The sequence below is a fragment of the Microtus oregoni genome, unplaced genomic scaffold (assembly GCF_018167655.1).
Source record: "Microtus oregoni isolate MIOR12 unplaced genomic scaffold, Mior012 000111F_ref0000342, whole genome shotgun sequence".
Lineage (NCBI taxonomy): Eukaryota > Metazoa > Chordata > Mammalia > Rodentia > Cricetidae > Microtus > Microtus oregoni.
This window is the reverse complement of record NW_024544729.1, coordinates 1,420,533-1,440,786: the sequence shown is the minus strand read 5'-3', so window position 1 is coordinate 1,440,786 and position 20,254 is coordinate 1,420,533. Positions and strand designations below refer to the sequence as shown.

Genomic DNA, 20,254 nt, shown 5'->3' with positions numbered 1-20,254 from the left:
AGAATTGCATAAAAGTTATGAAAACCTCCAAATATCTGTACTGTAGATATTTTAAATTATAATCAAAATAATGTAGTAAAATTATGATAGCAGTGGACTGGATTTTCATTTGCTTATGAGATTGAAGTAATTTTCCCCACTGTCTCACAGAAGACCTAACTCTAGTTCATATATCCTTTCTATACATTAAAAGAATAAAAATGTGCAAAAATAAAAATCTTGTAAGACTTATAGTAACTACTGTTCTATCTTTACAATTTTAAAATAATTTATTATTAATGTGAAAACAAAATAATTTATTATTTAGTTTTTTTGTGTGGTTTATACATATAAGCATACATGGAGGTCAGAGGAAACCAGATATAATCCTCTATTACTCTCCACTTCATTCCCTTGATATAGTCTCTGTCATTGAACTTGAAACTTGCTGCAGCTGGCTAATAGTCTCCAGGGAATCTACTTTTCACAGTTGAGTCCACTTCTGCACAGATAGGCACTAAAAGTTTGAATACTGATTTGTTTTCAGGACAGCATTTCTCTGTGTAGCTCTGGCTGCCCTAGAATTCCTTCTGTAGACCAGGCTGGTCTTGAACTTACAGAGATTTGCCAAACTCTGCGTCCCAAACACTGGGATTAAAAGCATATGCATCTACACCTGAATTTTAATGCTTGCAAATTCCAGTGTTCTTACTGCCCCCTAGCCCGCTTTTAATCTATATAATCTTAACTGTACATTTTTTTCTGTTTGTACCAGAGTCTTGGTATACACTCACCTTTTCCTTAACTGCAGTATGTAGTCCATACTAAAACGCACAGAAATTAGTATTCTCCCACTTTGACACATGAAGGAGTGTGTAACAGGGTTGTGCCATGTATTTTCTCAGTTTAACTATTACTTTTCCTCTAAGGATAAGAAATAGATTTGAATATTATATATTATATCTCTTTCTATCCACCTAACACACACTATATATATTTAAACTTCTGCTTTTATAGCTAATTAATGCCACAAAATGGCAAATATTCAAATACCACTAACTTAGGAACTTATCCCAGAAGTTTGTAGGAAAGGGGAGGTTGCACATCTCAGATTCAATCAGATAAACAGATTAACAGAAACATTGTGGGTGAGACATGTTCAGCAAGGTAATTCCAATTGTGTTTAAACCTTACTTAGTTGTAGGAGCTGGTTAAGCACAAAATATTTTCAATTATTTCATTTTATTTGTATTAATGTTACCTACCTGTATATATGTGATATATGTGTACCACGTATAAGTATATGCCCACAGAACATCAGATTCCCCGGAACTGTGGTTATTTATGGTTGTGAGCCACCATGTACTGCTGGAAATTGATACCAGACCTTCTGCAAGAGCAATAAGGGCTCCAAAGTTCTGAGCCATCTCTCCAGGCCCTGGCTAAGAAGTCTTAATACATTCTTGCTTTGTTTTGCTCTTGCTTTATATATTAGAAACTGAAATCAGAAAAACATTATGTAAGAAGCGATGGATGTGAAATTTGGGTAGCAAATAAAATTGAGGATCCAAGAGGATTATCTGGAACATTGCCTCCACGAACCTAGATCAATATGGGATGGTCTAAGTACCCAGCAGAAGGCACTTTTTTTTAATAAAGCTGAAGTATATAAAATGAAATATGCAAAGGATCTAGGGCATTGTGGACTGAAATAATACCCAACACAAACAGAAGTAAGTTCACATATGAGAAACAATGTACATGAAGCGCAAACTAGACTGCCTGGCATGTCTGCCCTTACTTTCTGAAAATATACTTTTTAAGTTACTACTTTATCTTTTAAATTATTCTGTCAAATACCTATCATGACAAAATAATTGTAGATCAATTCAGGGAAACCTGAAAGAACTTAACAGAGTTAAATTTCTCTAGAGAGAGACATTGCTGCAAACAGCAAGAAAAAAGGAAGAATTAATCTTGTTTTTATCATTTTAACAGTCAACAGAAATTGTAATATTGCTAGCATACACACTATTCATTTTTAAGGGATGCTCTAAACTGGGTCTTATTTAATAACTCTCTCTCTTTGTTGGGAGGAGAGAGGCTCTTGTTCTTCCCGGCCACCTGGTTAGCTTAGACACGGAATAATCACACAGAAACCATATTATTTAAATCGCCACTTGGCCCACTAGCTCTTAATTCTTATTGGCTAACTCTTAAATATTAATTTAACCCATTTCTATTAATTCGTATATCTCCATGTGGCTGTGGCTTACCAGGAAATGTTCCCAGTATTTGTCTCCATTGGTGGCTCCATGGTTTCTGTCTGAATCTGCCATCCTTCTCCCATGCTATAGGTCAAACCAGTTTCTTTATTCATTAACCAATAAAAGCAGCACAGAAGCACCTCCCACACCATTTCCCCTTTTCCGTTTAAACAAAAAGGAAGACTTTAATATAGTAAAATTACATATAACAAAACAGTTATCAGGCAAGAATTACAGTTACAATATTTATATCTACTTCCTATCTATTCTTCAACTCCATCAAAGACTCCAGAAGTATGTAATATTACCTAAGTAAACAGAAAGTACACTGTAAACTACTTCCAAAACTCTAGAATTGACAATGACATCTTGCTGCCTGGACAACCATTCAAAGTTCTTCTGTACCATCTTCAGCCTACAGGCCCAAAATATCCAGCAGACTTTTCCATGAAGCAAGAAATTTCAAAGATAGTTCCACCTATATTGGCAGTTTGTCAGTCACTTTCTTCTGTGTCCTGCAGAATGTCTAGCAGACTTTTATGAAACAGGAACCCTGAAGGACCATCTCACCTTTAGGCAAGTTCAGCAGTCACTTCTCTGTGAGTCCTCTATTTCCAGTTAAGCAGTCCAGGCAAGAGCAGTTTCTTGCCCAAATGACTAGCAAACTCCATAAGGAGCCTCTTCATTGCCCATTTTCCTCTTGAAGTAGCTGGTGCTGCCAGCAGCAGATGTGTCTCATTGCCATGAAAAGTCTTAAGTTATTAAAACACTTTAAAGACCATATTCTAAAGGGCTGAAAGATTTGAAGAATACCTACCTAACTGAAATATATCTCTATATATCAAGAAAATCTAACTAACATGACTACAATCTTGACTATTATGGATGACTATCTTTTACATTTTTAAAAGAACCGCACAAACCCAACATCTTAATCAAGAGCAGAAATATACATATAACAAAATTGACCTTAAATTTGTATCAATAAATCAGGATCCATACAAATGAAAATCTCTATATCATATCCCTCTTTAAATTTAAACAAACATTTATAAATAATACTTGGGAATATGAGCATATTTTTTTCTCCAAACTGTTTCCTGATGTTTATTGGATGAAGTAATTTTTGAGGGGTGTTCAAGGTGACCTTTCAGGGGGTCTTGTTCCATCAAATCACATTAGTCTTCAAGGATTCCACAGGTTCTCATCTTCTGTGGAAACAAAAGCAGAACCTCTTTTCCAAAGCAACATATCCTTAGACTCAACTTTTATTTATTTATTTATTTATTTTAAGATTTAATTATTTTATTAAGCATACAATATACTGCTGGCATGGAAGGAACTAGGTCTCATTACAGATGGTTGTGAGCCACCATTTGGTTGCTGGGAATTGAACTCAGGACCTCTGGAAGAGCAGCCAGTGCTCTTACCCTCTGAGCCATCTCTCCAGCCCCTAGACTCAATTTTTAAAGTCAAGATACCTTTGCATTGGTTTAACTCAGCAGCCTTTACAATGAAATGTTTCTCTGTACTTAGCTTCTTCACAGTGAGAAAATTTAAAGAAATCACAATAGTATATATAATCCAGACTCTCTCTATATATTTCATCTTTACATGGCTTATTTTTTTATTATTTAATTAAAAATTTCCACCTCCTCCCCTCCTCCCATTTCCCTCCCGCTCCCCCATCCCTCTTTCCCTGGCTTATTTTTCTTTATTTCTTTTATCTCTGCACTCTGTCTCATTAACGACTTTGTTTTTTTAATAAACCATTTACTTCCTTTTATAACTATACTCTTTTTCTTCTCTGTCCCAAGCCTACATACATTTAAAAAGACACTGTGTCTTATTTAGAGGTCTTTTATGTCTGACTCTATCCTATTGTGTATCTGTAATTCTTTACTGTGTAACAGTGCATCTTAAAATGCTAAGTGCTTCTTAAAAACTGAAGCTGTGCAATTGCTAGTGGAAATGTGAACTGTCTGCTTGCTATGCTCTGTCCAGCATGGCAGAGCTCCTCACTGCCTCCAAAAGACAAACACAGTGCCTCATCTCTAGGCACACAGCCGGTCCATGTTGCCACCAAGCAAGCAATAGCATGTTGCTCACAATGTTCAGTTACCTGAAAGAGCCAGAGGTCACACTGGCAGCATAGTCAAGAAAGCTGGCATTTCAAAATGGTGCAACTTTTTTCCTGCTACTGCTGAATCAGAAAAACCTTTCTTAAAAGAGCTGTGGCAAGTTGCCAGCTGAAAAAGAAATGCTGCTAAACTTTGTTTATTTGTGTGTCTAGAGTTCCTTTCCAAGCCCTCTCAGGTTTTACATGGATTTAGTCCACCATGTTGGCACACCAATTTATAGGGAGGAGAGAGACTCTTGTTCTTCCCAGCCACTGGACTAGTTTAGCCCCAAAATAACAACACAGAAACCATAAATAGTTAATCTCTGCTTGACTCATTAGTTCTAGCTTCTTATTGACTAAGTCTTACATATTAATTTAATCCATTTCTATTAATCTGTATATCGCCACATGGCTGTGGCTTACTGGGTAAAGTTTCTAGCATCTGTCTCTGGTTGCAGCTCCATGGCTCCTTTCTTACTCCAACTTCCTTTTCCCATGCTTTAGACCAGGCCAGTTACTTTATTCATTAACCAATAAAAGCAGCGCATAGACAGAAGTACCTCCCACACCATCTCTATGCCCTGTCATTTACTTTTAAATATATATGTGACGTATGTGTATATGTTTGGGAGTATACCTGCAGGCACTTACATGTGTAAGACCAAAGTTGCTATCAGGCAATTTCAACAGAGCTCCACTTTATATGGTGACACAGGTTCTCTTGTTAAACCCAGGAATTAGTATTTGCACTAGTCCTGGCTAGCTAGCTTGCTCCTAAGATTTTGTCTCTGCCTCTCTTACTTGGGAATACAGAGGTAACCTCTCATGTCCATCAAGCTTTATATAGTTTCTAGGTATGTGAACTTCAAGCTTTACCCACTCAGACCCTATGACATATTTATAGCCACAGTGCGAAGTTCAGACTCACTGTTTTCTACAGGCAAGTTTTTTTTCTGTGATATTTGTTAACCCTTTCTTGACAACCAATATTAGGGTCCTCTTTAGGCTTCTAGGTCCTCAAGCACTTATCCCTAACTCTGAATCTCAGTGTACAGTGAAATTTGTTCAAGACAAACTTGTATCCCAAAGTCGTTCTTATTATGAAGGTTTCTACATTGTTCCCATTGGAGAAGATATAATATCCATTTCAGGAAGTATTATAGAGGCTAGACATTGTCAGGATTTTCAGTGTCATCCTTCTTTTAAACAACTATCTGCAAAGAGGGACCTGTTTTGACTAGTTGAAATCTACAGGAAGTTGATTTTCTGCATTCCCTTTTCCTAATAACATATTCAAAATGGAAAAGGAATATTAAATAGAATTTTGTCACTCACAATCCCAAATTTACATTAAAAAACTGAAAATAATTTAAAAGCAGTTTAACCTTTCTAAATTATACTTCAGTTTTAAACACTGCATAGATGCCTACATGCATCTTCGTTTCTTTAAAAATTTTTATTTTTATTTTTGTCTGCATGTGTGTCTGTGTATTATCTGTATGCCTAAAAGCATTGGAGAGCAGAAGAGGGTGATGTATCCTCTGGAAATGGATTTACAGCCAGCTGTGAACAACCATGTTGGTGATGGGACTCACTTGAACCTGAGTTTTTGGAAAAGCAACCAATGCCTCTTAGCCCATTGACCCATACGCATCCCCAGCTACTGACAGCATTCTCCTATTATTTTCAGATCAAATTCGTTTATAAAAGCACAATTCATCTGCTATTGAAGTTGTTATAGGTTCAACATAAAGGAATTGTTAAAATTTGGTGAGAAACTTATAGAAAGAATTAACCCAGGAGGACTTTTTGGTAGGTAGTATTTTTCAAACATGACATTTCAAAAACATTGAAATGACCAATTAAAAACTTAATGATTAAATTTAATTTCTCTCTAGCTTTAATGTGCCTAAAGGAGGGAGTGGGAGGGAAGAGGGTGAGTGGGGGAGCAGGAGGGGAATGGAAGGAGGGGGGGAAGTGTAAATTTTTTGAATGGAAAAATAAATTTAAAAAAAGGAAAAAAATAATTTCATATTATTAATTCAGGTTCAAGAAATGTGAATAAACCAGTTATATAATTCTTCTTTACTTTTTAGTGGAAAAAGGCCAAAGAAGCATGTGGTATGTGCATGACCAAGGGCTCATAAAAAAAAAAGAAAGAAACCATGGTTTCTTTTATTTTACTTTATCTTAGAGCACACACATCTCTTAAAATTTTTAAACAAAATTTTTAATATTCAGAATTAAATTGATGAAAAAATTTTAAAATTCTAACAGTGTTTGGAACAGAAATAAGATCTTACAAAACCAATAATTTTTCACCCAATTCAGGCAAGTCCTTAGTTAACTGTGAGAGAACAAAGGAAGCTGGTTATACTTCAATAATCATGTAATGTTATAAGGGTATCAAGATGTAGTAAAAAAGGTAATAGAAATAAAGGTAAAGGTGGAGAGGAAATAGAAATACTTTTATTCTAAAACACTGCAATCAGAAGGCAAACAAAAACATACTTCTCAAGCTGATTTTTCAGTCACATGTATTGAAGTGGTATCCTGCTTCAGGCGGTGCCTCTGGATGTCAATTAGGATCTCTGATACTGTGGATCATGTTGGTTTTGGTTTTCTTCCTCCTCAGACGTACTGGAAGAGTCACTGAAATCTGCTTCTCCATATTCAATTCTAATATCTCTCCGATTGTGCTGGTAATTTGTCTGTGTCGGTTGACTCGTGTGGAACCAAAGCATGTGGTGGTCAAACAGGGAAGTGTGGTGCAAGCTAAAATTATCTTGTTTCTGCTTATTATTTTTAACCACTTTCTTTAACCCAGTAAGATTTTTGGAAGATCCAGCTATGGGCGCCCAGATCTTGACCTTGTGGTCTAGGCCACTGGATGCCAGCATAGGTAGGTAAGGATGGGGATCAATAGAGTTTATTATTCCTCCTTCATCTGCCTCCAAGAACTGAACAATCTGGCAGGATGACTTTTCCCAGATGAAGATGTGCCCACAGTCGCTACCACTCATTACAAATTCACTTCTGGGGCCATAGAAATTTACACCTTTCACTGTGGCATTATTTCTGTGTCCTTTATATCTCTTAACATACTCAGCTCTGTCACTATCAGAAGAGTTGAAAATGTAAATATCTTCATCAATGTAGCTAGTCAGGACCTCTGAGCCATCATAACTATACTTTAGAGAGGTGATGTATGCTGGGTAAGTGTTTATGAGGTGATGAGGACAAAATTTTTTGAGAACTCCATTGTTCACATTCTCATGAATTTTCCTCTGGTCATAAATTCTCACAAACTGATCTTGCCCACCTACAGCAAACTGGTAGGAGTTGGAAGGATTCACAAAGATTGTATATAGTCCCACTTTCTTACCATCTTCTTTGGTTACCACCATCTTCCAAGCTGGGCGTACTTGTCTGAGGTCAATACTGAAAACAACTGCATCTTCACCTGTTGTTAAGAAACTAAAAGGGGAGTCTGGCTCTAAAGCCAAACTATGAGATGCTCCACCATGCTTCACCAATCGCTTAGTCATTCGGGTGCCTGGCATAGCAGCGAGGTGTGCAATGCGTACCTGTCCATCACGGCCACACATGGCCAAGATGGCATCGCTACAATTAGGAAGAAATGCAACCTGTAAGACATTATTTTTGAGGCCACTATGAAAGTTCAGTACTTGTCGCTGATGAAGCCAGTCCCACAGGATCACTTTTAGGTCATTGCTGCCACTAGCCAGCAGGGTGCCTTGTTGGTTAAAATGCACAGTGTTCACACACCCAGCATGGCCTTCAAGAATATATTGTTGCAAGAAACGCTGCACAAATAATCTTGCCCCACAGGCCTCATACACAAAGCGGGCACTTGAACCCAGCTGCCTATCACGAAGGGCATTAAGGACTTTCCATCGAGGTCTCGGAAGAGGAGAGGTCTCTAAAGCCATCCAAGCATCTATTGAACTGTCTTCTTCAATATCATATTGCTCACTGCTGTCCTCACTGGACTCACTGGACTCACTGGACTCACTGGACTGTCCACGCATTTCAGACCCTGCATTCTCCTCATTCACAACTTCACCAGGCTCCAACTCACGGTGGTGATGGTGGAACTGGCTTTGTACTGCCATTTCATGCAAAACCTCACCAGGCTCCATCTCATAGCGGAGGTGACAAAACTGGCTTCGCACTCCCCCCTCATCCAAAACCTCACCAGGCTCCAACTCACAGTGGCGGTGAGAGAACTGCCTTCTTACTCCCTCCTCATTCAAAACCTCGCCAGGCTCCAACTCATAGTGGAGGTGAGAGAAATGGCTTTGCATTCTCTCCTCATACACAACCTCACCTGGCTCTAGCTCATGGGGGTAAAATAGGCATCCCAGAACCTCAACTTCCTCCAACTCCTGCTGGCTGGAGGAGCTTTCCCCACTGCTGGTAGAACTGTCTGAGTCCTCCATGCCTGGACAGCTGGGGTCATAGTCATCACCGTGCTCGTCATCCTCTTTGTCACCATCGTAACCCTGGTTACCGTTTCCAGAATCTTCGAAGTCAGTACCTTGAGGGCTGGAAACACTGCGATCTCCAGCGCCAGCAACATTGCTGCTTGGTGTCGGACTCATTTCTGGACCATTGGTTTTGGTATCAGAAACTGTCTCTGTGTTCGCTAAGGCACCAGCAGTCTCACCCAAGCAGCGGAGCAGGCTTTTATTCGCAGACTTTCCCACCACGTGTGAGTTACTCTTTTGGGACAACATTTCGAAGGGTTTTGGCTCTAGTGGGTGTGAACTGTGGAAATCACTAACCACTAGGACTTCAGACACAGTCAACCGGAAGTACCAGTAGGACTTCAGGACGGCCGTTAGACACGCAGTCAACCGGAAGTATTACGAGGACTTCAGGAAGGCCGTTAGGCTCAGCGTCAACGGCAAGGAACTGGAGAAGGGGCAACAAACCAACAGACCGGAGAAGTGAGAAGCGGCATGCTCACCACAAGGCCTCGGGTAAAATGTAAAACAGAAAAAAAAAAAGGGGGGGGAAGGGATAGGAAACAGCTTGCCGACAAAAAGGATATGTGTTATGGTAGCTGGTGAAGTTCAGAAAGCTTCAAATTACATCGCGCCTATCTTGATATTTTAGGGCGGCTTGGGCGCCTCGGGCGCCTTGGGTGGCTGGGTTTTGTTTTTTCTTTTCTTTCTTTCCTTTTTTCTTTATTTTCCAGTTGAAAAGCTCTGCTTTGACAGAGATGAGACTGCACAATGTGTAATTGATGTGTGTTATGGTACCTGGTGAAATTCAGGAAGCTTCGAATAGTATTTCACTTACTCCGTTATCATAGGGCCGCTTGGGTGGCTTGAACGGCTGTTTTTTGTTTCTTTTTTACGTTTCTTTTCCCCCCTTTTTTTCTTTTTTATCTAGTTTAAGAGCTCTTCTTCGGCAGGAATGAGATTACTCCATGTGGTTTTTTCTTTTTAATTAGATTCGTTTGTGGCAAATGGATGGTGAGTGTATGCAATAGGAGGACAACTTGAAGGAGTCCAGTTCTCATGTAAGTTTAGGAGATTGATCTCATATTGTCAGGATTGGCTGCAAGCACCTTTTTTAATATTTTGAACAGGATAATAAATATTGTTTCTTGTTTCAAAATAATTTCATTAGCTGTTTTGTGTAAAAATAGTGTAGTGTGGGAATGAGTATTAACTCTTGTTTTAATCCATATGAGAAAATAATGCCTTTAAGTTATAGCCGGTGTGGTGCAGATGGTAAAAAAATAATTTGTAAAAAAATTTAAAGAGGATATTCAAGCATTTCTTGATAAGTTGAAGGCAATTGTATGGTGAATTATTTAGGCCAGTGATATTATGGTGTGGGGCAGTACAACGTGTTCACACCTCAGGTCTGGGGCAACCTCTCCATGAACTCATAGATATGAGACCAGAAATATAAATCTATGATATTCATTCTCCTCATTCTGCTCTGCTGCTTGTGCTGCTAATGGTGATATAACAGAGAAGGAGAAAAATCCAGATGGGTAATGGTATACAAGGCAAGTTCTGAATGATTCTTAAGTATCTGGCAGATTTTTTAAGTATGGGAGTGTAATAAGCAAATAACTAGATTCAAATAAAGTCCAAATTAGTTTTCTAGTTGAAAATAATAGAGAGTTATGGGTTTGAGGGTTAAAAGTGTATATTCTATGGGATTGCTACAAGAATAAAATATGCCAGGCTAAATTTGAAAGTATCAATCAAAGAAAGAAATGAGTAACTGATCTGTCCCAAAGTGTTTAGCCATCCAAAAGACAGTCATTTCTGAAAAATAATATTATACTTCTCATGTAATAGGCAAATCTACTCTTCTTTCATGTAAATGAGGCACACTGGTAAATCAAACAATTAGATACGAAATGCATACTAAGATTAGTATGAACATCTTCCATTAAGTGTTACTAAAACTTACATTTAAATATGTTTTCTATATTTTAGAAATAAATATTCCAAGTTTTGGTCCTTCAAGCAAAACAGACTTTCACTTGGAAACAAGAGAGGTAAAAAATCCTAAAACAATGTTGATTGATTGTAATCAAACTATAATATTTGAATTATTACCTGAGGGTCTCGCTAAAACAGGTTGGCAGAAAATATTATTAGTAATTGTTTTGGGTTAGTGATAGTGTGTATAGTAGTTTCCAGAAAATCATTTGCATATAACAATGAAGGAAGTAAACAGTGCAGCAGACAGCCTCAACCTGAATTTTTTATTGTGTCCTTGTGTACACTACTCTGTTCCTGCCTCGTCTTCATCTTGCTTCAGTTCCTTTTCTGGTAGGATCTAGGAAGGTGGGAGATAGTACCAGACAGATTGTGGAAAAAAGAAAGTCTTGTGTGAATGGAGCAAAGAGTAAGTGTACACTCCTTAGGACAAATCAAATTCATAATTGAATATGATTTATTGCACAAGTTTTCAATCTTTTACAACTCAAGACCTCATTATACTCAAATTTCATTGAGTATTGTAAAATATAATTGCTGTGGATTTTCTCTAGTGATATTTGCCATTATTAGAAATAAAAGCTGAAAATTGTTTAAGTATGTTTTACTGTATTTAGGATAATAAACCCATTGCATTTTACCATAAGCAGTATATAGTTTATGAAATATATTTAATGTTTCCTAAACAAAATACATTTAATGAGGAGATCTGCATTGCTTTTGACCATCTTGTATGTTTTAATATCTGGTTTAATTGGAGACATTTGAATTCTCATATTTGTTTCTTCATGCAATCTGTTTCTACACAAGTTATGCAGTCATAACAAGTTATGCATGACTGGAATTTTTTAAAAAAATATTTATTTATTTATTGTGTATACAATATTCTGTCTATGTGTATATGTCTGCAGGCCTGAAGAGGGCACCAAACCTCTTTACAGATGGGTGTGAGCCACCATGTGGTTGCTGGGAATTGAACTCAGGACCTTTGGAAGAGCAAACAATGCTCTTAACCTCTGAGCCATCTCTCCAGCCCCCATGACTGGAAATTTTGAGTGTAAAATCTGAGAAGGTAGAAGTTTAAAAAAATGACATTTTAGGATTATCAAAAATAATTCTGGCCCTGATGTCCATTAAAATGGTTTTAGAGACTTCTTACAATAATGTTCCCAAGCATACTTGGACAATTGAAATGAATATAGAAAAGCTTCATTTAAGTAGTAGTTGATATATAAATAATTCATATCTTATCACATTTGTATGTTACAAATTGCATTCTCAGGGCAGCAAATAAGTTGGAGAAATTCAAGGCTAGATGTTTGGAAAGTAATTATATATCAACAAATTTATCACATTCTATGTGGAGGGATTGATATATAGATGCATTTATAATCAAGATTATGTTTTGTGCCTCCTTTTAACCTCAATTCAAGAGTAAGTTATTTTAAAGCAAGTACTACTGGTTTTCCGTTTTGAGGGTTTTTTGTTTGGTTGTTTTTGTTGTTCAATTTAGGGCTTGAACTCCAAACCTTATTCGTAATTCATGCTATTCAAGGGTACTATCATTTGGCTATTATAAATATTCTAGTATTAATTTTAAACTTTGTGTGTATATGTGTGTGAGTGTGTATGTGTGTGGTGTATAGGCCTGTATGTATGTGGGAGATTGTCATACTTATGTGCACACCAAGATTATTGGGCATCCAGTGTCCTTTTTTATCATCCTCCAACTCATTCTTATGAGACAGGATCCTTTACTAAACCTGGAGCATGGATGGTTATCAGTAAGCCCCAGTGATTCATCTATCTGTGCCTTCTGCTACACAAATTCAAGTCATCATGTTTACATAAGAGGAAATACCCACTGTGATATTTCCTTATTCACCTCAGGGACCACTTTTGATTTATTTCTTAACTATAGCTTTTGACGTCAAGTAAAAATTTGTAGAAAACAAAAGAAAGAATCAACTAACTTGCTATCAGAGTAGTGCAGGTAAATGATGGTTTAATGATGTATCTAATGAGATCAAGAACAGAGAAGTACATAAAAACTGTATGTCATTGAATTAAGTTTGGATAGTTAAAAATAACATTATCTGAGTATTAGAAAAGGGCCTTTGAGGGAAAGGTAACAGACAACACCATGTTTACCATCTATTTATAGTGGGTGATCATGATTCATGGAAAGGAGAGAATGGAGTAAAATCTGAAGGGGTAGTTTGTGTGTTCACTTTGAATACTATGGATTTCTGTTGTTTGTGAGAATTGAGCTTCTTTTGGTACTTTAGGGTTTCAAGTTATATAACTGTCTTAATTAATAAAACCAAGATCACACTATATTCTAATATTTGCTTTTAATAATTTAATATTTTATTGTTTGTTATTAGGACTTTTGATGTTTTAGTGTTTGTTTTTAATGTCCTGGGGTTTCAAATATTTATTTAATAAGAATTCTTATATGGTTGTTAGCCTATATTTGCTATTTTATTAGTAAGTACAACTTTGACCCAACCAATTGGAATTAATTTGGCTGCAGCACAGTGGATGTTATTTTTTATTCAGATTCACTTTAGTATACTCATAGATTCCATCTAGAATGTGAAAACTGCATTATTTTTACAGTTATGTGAAGGAATTTTCTGATATAATTATTCAAATGCACACACACTAGAAAGTATGGAAGGTAGGAGGTGGAGTATTGTGAAATTGTGAAATATTATCTTCTGGAAATGGCATTGATTTGTACTCATGAAGTCACTGCAAATATAGTTTGGTTTTCTTCACAAAACCTGCACAAAATCAAGCCTGGAAAAATTCCAGTATAGATGGTATATGTTCTCCTACCCCTTCCACTTAGTAAGATACTATTGACAGTTGATAATTGTTAAGGGAAAGAGAATAATTCTTTATTGAAGATGTGGCCATTTATAAGATTACTATGCTCCAGTGAATGTCCCCTAATCTATGCAACACTGATTGGACTTACCTGATTGTTCAAAAAATGCATGAGTTTGGAAGACAGATATGGTGAGAAGTTACAGAGAGTGTTGGAGGGGAAAATTGGAGGTGTACCTGATCATATTTCATTGAGTACATGGATGAAATTCTCAATAATAAAGAAAACCTTTTAAAAAGAAAACATACAAAAATTAGTGGTTACAAAAACTGAGTGAATGTTCTATCACCATCCTCTTAATTCACAAGCTGCAGTTTGAGTTAATGAATAACTGAAAGCATGGATCTTAATAATTCACCATTCATTATATAGATACCATGAGACTAGAAATAAAGAAAAAATCATGTTGATTGTATTATGAGCACATTGAAATAAGTTCAAAAGGAACCAAAACAATCTGTCTTCATATTTTCAATAGAGTATCCCCAAAAGACTTTAAACAATAAAACAAATTTGGTTTCCATGTCCTTTATCGGTGCACATTTATCCATCTGTTTAGGGTTGTTATTTTATCAAGTACTTGTCTATTTAGCACAATATCTTTATATTTTATTTTCACAGACTCTACAGGCTTAATTGTTGTCCCATCTCTAGGCGATGTAAACCATTTTAAAGTTAAAAAGGGAAGCATCTGCCTAGATAGAAAATAGCAGTTACTTCATTATGACTACTCTATTTGTTTTGCTTTTAATTATTCCAAAATGTATCAATATCTTTAAAAAAAGAATGACTACCACCTGCCATAAGAATGAATAGAGCCCCTTAGCTCTAACTATTTTCATCACTTCAAATAAGAAATAGCTTTATAAATACATACTGCACATTTGTCTTGGTTGCACAGTTTAGTGAATTCCAGGTTGTAACATTTAGAAAATGTAAAACAATTGAAAACTATATTTTACCTGACTTTTCAGAGATTATTATACATTAAATATCATAATCGAGAAAGAATATTGAATATTAGTGCATTCAATAATATTTTATAATGTAATGTAAATAACAATAACATCACTTCTAATTTAAGGGTGTATATGACCAAAATTTATGGTAATGGGCAAAATAAAGCCATAATACTAAACAGGAAATAAAGCACCTCTAAGATACAATATATATTTGTAAAAGTTTTATTGAATTTTATTCAGTTATGCTTGTGTGTGTGTGTGCATGTGTTGCATAGGTCAGAATGTGCACGTGGAAGTCAGAGTCTATAACCAACAAAGCCAGTTCTTTTTTCCCACCATGGAAGGCCTGGGATTTGAATTTAGGTCTTCAGACTTAGCTTTGCAGTTGATGCCTCGCCACCACATGCTGGTCCATCTCACTGGCACTAACATAATTTCTTTTACCTTGACCAATGCATAGTTAAACAAGTGGTTGTAAGAGTAGCCAAAGGTATATTGTATCACACAGATCTTCTTTGAGGAAGTACCGCACATTTTTCCTTCTATTTAGGAGCTTGGACTGAGTTCTGCAAAATATAAATAGAAGAACTATATTATATTATTTTATAAAACAATTGATAATATATAATCTTAAAGTATAAAGAAACATAATACATTTTCTTATATAGCTTCTAAATAAGCCCCAAGGTTACTTTTTAAAAAAAACAACCAATATGGCACTCGTACTGTGAAATACTTTCTATAATAATATCAAAACCTAATGATAATTTAGAGTATAAAAGTCTAGGAGAATTTTTTCAAAAATCTTCCTTTGAGTTCCACCATTTACAATGCAGCAGGAAAGTCATGTCATTAAAATAACTTTTATTTATTACCATGTACATTGTAATGAAGTTATAACCAGGGCTAAGGACATAACTCAGTAAAGTGCTCTCCTTGCTAGCAGGGCCTATTTTTGCTCTCCAGATACCATGAAAAGAAACCAAGCAAAGTGGTAGGGCTTTGTAATCTCAGTGCTGTGTGGCCATCAACTGGTAGGGCTCTGAGGCTTGATGGACAGATAGCCTAGACTAATCAATGAGTTCCAGGAAAATGAGAATCCCTGTCTCAAAAACAAGAAGGACACCACCTGAGGAACTCTGAGGTTGTCCTCTGCACTTTATGGATAGGAGTTCAAATGAACACACACTTGCACACATGTTAATTAATAACTGCTTTTCTTCCTGGGTCGGGTGATACACACCTATAATGCCAGCAATTAGAATGCAGAGGTAGGTTAAACTTTGTGAATTATAGGCCAGCCTCACCTATGCCAAGATTTCCAGACCAGCCATACATTACACAGTGAGGTCCCATTTCATCGATTTTTTCATTTGTGAGTGTAATATGCTCTAGTAAAATTAGAAAATAGCTAGTTTACTGAATTACTTTGTAATTACTGCTAGAGTAAAAAAAAGTGTTTTTACTTATTTTTCTTAGCAAAAAATTAAATAATTTCTACACTCTAAAATGGTTCAAACAAGCCCGGCGGTGGTGGCACACGCCTTTAATCCCAGCACTTGGGAGGCAGAGGCAGACGGATCTCTGTGAGTTCGAGACCAGCCTGGTCTACAAGAGCTAGTTCCAGGACAGGCTCCAAAACCACAGAGAAACCCTGTCTCGAAAAACCAAAATAAATAAATAAAAAAATAAAATTGTTCAAACTCAATTTCCAGGTAGTTTACCATAGTTTTCAATAATAGAAAAAGTAAACAATGGTTATCATTCCCTAAAATGATAGGTAGAATTATTTATTAAATTATTGTATTATATATGAAAAATAATGATTCTGTGTCAGATTCATACAAAAACCTTCTTTACCTATATAGGTAATCATGTCTTTGAAAAATTAAACAGATAAATTTCAATTACTACCTAAATAATATTCCAAACATGGAAAACAGGGATATAAAGTCATAAGTTTTAGCATTAGCTTTTTTTTTGTGTAGGTAATATAGTTAATTTAAAATCATGTCAGTTACCTTCACACTCCTATCCACTGTGCTCTATAATGTACTGTTGAAATTTGTATTATATATTTTTCTTCCATATTTATGCAAATATATGCATATTCACTACAATTAGCATCATTTCTTAGAAAACAAGGTAGCATATGTAATACTTATCATTTTGTTTTAAAATGTTATTGGAAATCACTTTTTCGTGGCAGATAAAGGTCAAATTTTCGTTATAAATGCATAGACTTCCACTGGATAAATGTAGCCTGAGTTAATCAATTATCTCTTGACATTCACGTGGTTTGATTTTGGTTACTATTTGCTCTCTTGAAGAAAAAAATACCCAAGGAAAACAAGAACAACCCAAAAAAAAAATTCCAGTAAGATTCAAAAATTTCAAAAAAGTGCATTAAAACATAAACAGAAACATAGAGTCCATTTTGTACTGGCCAACTACTTCTGGGCCTGGGGCTACCCTGGATTTTGGTTGATAAACTCAGTAACAGTCCATTGGAAAAACCTGATTTTCCCTTCCTTAGAACGTGTCAATTGCAATGAGTTTCTTTTTTCCTAATTAGGGGTGGAGCTTTGTATCCTCTTCTTCTCAGTATTGATATTTTGTCTGGTTTAACCCTGTGCAGATCTTACATATGCTGCCACATTTTTTTTTAATTTTATTTGTGAATCAGTCGTTTTGTGTCTAGAAATCACTGTTTTTTTTTTTCAGACATCTAATACCTTTGGCTCTTACAAGGTGAGAGATATTTTATTAGCACATATTTCCACTTATTTGATAAAAGGAGCTGTTCAACTTCTTGAAATTCTTCCTATAGATTTTACTTTTCTAGGAAATTATTCATTTCTTTTCATTTTTGAGTAGCTCTTCATGAAATAATTCTTCGAAAAATTTTTTAAACAATTTGTGTCCAGTTATTTTTCTTCTCCTAATGATTTTCCTTAATTTTTATAACTGAAAAAAGTTAAATACAATATATTCTGATCAGTTTCCTCTCCCTCATCTCCCCACTTGATCAACTCCATGTCTTCTTTCTCTCTCTCCTTAGAAAACAAATAAGCAAATAGGCAAACAAGAATAAAATTAAAAATAAAAAAGTATGATTAACATATACTTTACCCTACAACACAACACAACACACACACACACACACACACACACACACACACACACACACACACACACACCATAAAAAACACAAACTCAGAAACCATAATATACAAGCAAAATGCCAGTAAGGTTAAAAATGCTCAAACAAAGCAATATAAAACAAAAACATCTCCCAAAATACCCCTGAGTTAATTTTGTTTTGGCCGTCTACCGTCTACTACTGGGCATGGGGCATGCCCTTAACTGTGGTTTATACACCCAGTGAGACTCCATCATAGAAAACTAATTTTTCCTGTGCAAAGCTGTTTCAGTTGGAGATAGCTTCTTGGTTAGGAATATGGTCTCATATCTACTTTCACTTCTCAGCACTGGGATATATCTGACTCAGACCTGTGCAGGCCCTGTGCATGATACATCAGTCTCTATAAGCTCAGACCTGTTATGTTTGGAAGGCACTGTTTCTTTGAAGTCATCTATCCCTCTGGCTCTACAATCTTTATGAATTCTATTTATCTTAATGCTTTCAGCTTTTGTTTTCTGGCTGATGAATTCATTTTGTCTGTCAGTTCATTGTAATAAATACACCTGAACACTTGTGTATGTATGTTTCTTTGATTATGTTTTAATTTTGTATTGGTACTTATATTTTTAAAAGTCGGCTAGTTATACATATTTGCAAATATCTAAACATGTTTAGTTTTTTCATTTATTTCTAAACTTAAGAGTTAAACATTTTCATTCTATGGTTTATCATTAAGCTTATATATCTATCTTATAGGCTTAGACTTTTTTTCTTTAGAAAACGTCTATCAGTACCTAATGGTGAACAGTAGCAAAATTAGCTTAACTTTTCCTTCTTTCCTATGTCTTCATATGTCAAATATAAATATAGCTTAAAATAAACCATAGATCTAAATGCAACACATCATGCTGTAAAATATGGAAAGAAAATAGGACAATAATCATTGTCACATTAGACTTGATATTCTGAAACAGTATGAAAAGCCATGGACTATAAAAAAATAAAAGGACAAACAAGGCCATTATTTTTTTATATACATGGCAAAAAAACGAAATTGCTAGGTATTTAGCAGTAGAAAACATTTTCAAATCATATGATTTTTCAAGAAACTGTTATTTAGTAAATACAAAGAAAAATGTAACTTAATTAAAAGAAAACTGCTTAAATGACCAGGAAACCTATAGAGATCCATAAACAAATTATTTCAGCATATTTTTTATTTAGGTATTTTATATTTTAACATGTGTTTTCTTTTAACACAAAACTTGTATGACAAGATATAACCTAAAATTGTGGTCAAAGATGCTATCCATATCGTATTTCAAATAACAATATAATTATAAGGCAGAATGGATATAAGAGACAGAGAATGGGGTAGGAAAAGAGTGCTGAGAAATGTCCTATGGACATGGCATGGCTGTGGAATACATGAACTTGTAGAAGCTATGGCTGCCTGCACAAGGGTTGTCCAAGTTCATGCCTTTTGACACATCTTTTAGATAGATATCTAACACTGGAAATTCTGAGTCATAATTGCCTATTGGGACTGTATAAACATCTTCAGGAAAGGTAGCTGCTTATGTACCGGTATTTTTTTCATACATGTATACAATGTATCTTGATCATATTTACTCAACACTCACCTCTCAAATTTCCCTTTAGAAACAGTCACATATTCCTCCAAACTAATGTCTTCTTTTTGAAATTTATGTTTAAGTGTGTGTGTGTGTGTGTGAGTGTGTAGTACATATTTTATAGTTTTTAACACACTGAGTATATTTAGTACTGCTTGCATACACATGGACATGGAAGTCATCCATTGGTGCATGAACAACTTATCAGAGGTCACACTCCCAAAGCAAAGTGATTACTCTTTCCCCAGCAGATGTCAACTGTCAAGTTTTTCAGCTGGAAAATATGGTGGCTATGGGGCTGTGTTGCTGTTAACTCCAGCCTAAGGAGTCTGGAAGCTTCAGGGTAGCTCTTCTGTTTCCAAACTCCTGTACAACAGCAGAAATAAAGAAATTGGAGATATGTACCATTACACCAGCTTTTTACACGGATTCCAGGAATGTAACTCAGAGCATCAGGATTGAGTGGCAGGCACTTTGACCCATTGGGCCATCTCACTGACACCTAAATAGATTAACAACAAAGAGCATAATTATTTTAAAAGTTGGTTTAAGGAATTAAAACTACATTTTTCTCATTTAGTTTAAATTATCTAAAAAATAAATACAGTTGTAACTCAGAATAGAATAGCTCAATATCATAAATTCCATACCCCCTAAATTACATCTGATCTCAGTCTATTGGAAACCTGAATGACACTGACAAAAGATGATGATAAAACTTGGAAAATCAATAATATAGAGTCTTTGGTATGTAA

General features: G+C 35.6%; 1 protein-coding gene across 1 annotated transcript; it reads right to left on the bottom strand.

Moving 5' to 3' along the window:
- Positions 1-6,950: 6,950 nt before the first annotated feature.
- LOC121443670 (DDB1- and CUL4-associated factor 8-like) lies at positions 6,951-9,128 on the bottom strand. The gene has a single exon (XM_041645479.1). It carries the CDS (start codon positions 9,126-9,128, stop codon positions 6,951-6,953), a length of 2,178 nt encoding a protein of 725 aa, XP_041501413.1.
- Positions 9,129-20,254: the final 11,126 nt, after the last annotated feature.